Source organism: Petaurus breviceps, unplaced genomic scaffold, assembly GCF_028583685.1.
Source record: "Petaurus breviceps papuanus isolate PSGF00001 unplaced genomic scaffold, PetGlider_PUasm1.0 688, whole genome shotgun sequence".
NCBI lineage: Eukaryota > Metazoa > Chordata > Mammalia > Diprotodontia > Petauridae > Petaurus > Petaurus breviceps.
In genome coordinates this window covers 3131083-3132184 of record NW_027186457.1, presented here as the reverse complement: position 1 = coordinate 3132184, position 1102 = coordinate 3131083, and the positions used below count along the sequence as shown (strand labels likewise).

Sequence of the window (1102 nt, the reverse complement as noted above, 5' to 3'; positions counted from 1 at the left end):
GAGAGGGGTCCCCGCTCTTCTTCCTCTTCACTTAAGAATCCATTTTCAAGATCAACAGCTTCCTTTCTCCATACTCGCGGGGTTTTGACTCCTATTTCAGGTACATAGGGACTGAGGACTCAGGAGATGAAGGATCTTAATGATGTCCCCCCCTCCCCCAGCCCTTTATTCTCCATCACCCCCACCCTTAGGCTGCAGTGAGCCAGCCAGAGGATGGGATTTATACTCCAGATGAAAGTAGCAACCCCGGAGGTGGAGAGCCCCCCAACATACCAGCGTCTCCCTCTGCAGAGACAACCACCCGGCAAAATGCAAAAGCGGGAGGAAACCCGAGAAGTGCGGACTTTAAGCAGGAGGCGGGGGCGGAGACGAAGCGGCGCGATCTCCCTCGCGATTGGCTAACCCCTTCAGACTGGCGGCCTGACGTCACTCCTCTCCTCCCCCTTGGCAATGTCTACAGCCCGCTGCACTCCTAACTTAAGCATTTATTCCACTGGGATAGAAGAGGCAGGAGCGGCGCTGGCATCGACAAAATCATGGCTGGGATTTTCTATTTCATCCTCTTTTCGTTTCTGTTTGGGATTTGCAATGGTGTCACCGGTTCTAGGATATATCCCGCCAACGAAGGTAAGGGTTTGTTGGGTGCGCTCTCTGAGCACCGACAGGAGAGAGGATGGTTTCCCTGACTATTGAGGAGATCCTGGATGCGGGGTCCGAGTGTGCGCCGTCCTCCTGGCTGCATGGGATGGGCTGGGGTGGTGCAAGCCGTAGAAGAGGAAGGAAGGAGGGATTGGGGCAACCCAGGTGGGCTCCACCTGGGCCGCGGTGGGTGCAAGCTGCAAGTCTACCCAAGTTTGGTGAAAGGGGCCAAAGTTCATTAGCATCCTCGGGCCAGTGTCTCTAGAGGACCGAACAGGGCACCGGGCACCAGAAAGCGGTGGAACCCAACACCATGCAGATCCTAGGAGAGAGTTCTGTAAAGGATGGAGAGTTGGTGGTGAAAGAGAGATGCAAGTCCAGCTTCTGGAGAGGGGTGGGGTGCGGGGATTCTGTTTCTTCTGAGACTTCATCCTTTGCTCCTGGCGTCTCAAAGTTGGTCGTT

At 55.4% G+C, this 1102-nt stretch overlaps 1 protein-coding gene across 4 annotated transcripts in view; it reads left to right on the top strand.

The window, feature by feature from the left end:
* The first annotated feature begins 203 nt into the window (after positions 1–203).
* EPHA4 (EPH receptor A4) overlaps positions 204–1102 on the top strand; it is a 182982-nt gene continuing 182083 nt past the window's right edge. For 2 of the 4 annotated variants that reach the window (XM_069104513.1, XM_069104514.1), the window contains exon 1: positions 204–627. In XM_069104513.1, the coding sequence (XP_068960614.1) occupies positions 537–627 (91 nt within the window). In that variant the 5' untranslated portion in view covers positions 204–536. The remainder of the gene's footprint in view (positions 628–1102) is intronic. The other 2 variants (XM_069104511.1, XM_069104512.1) reach the window with 1 other exon arrangement.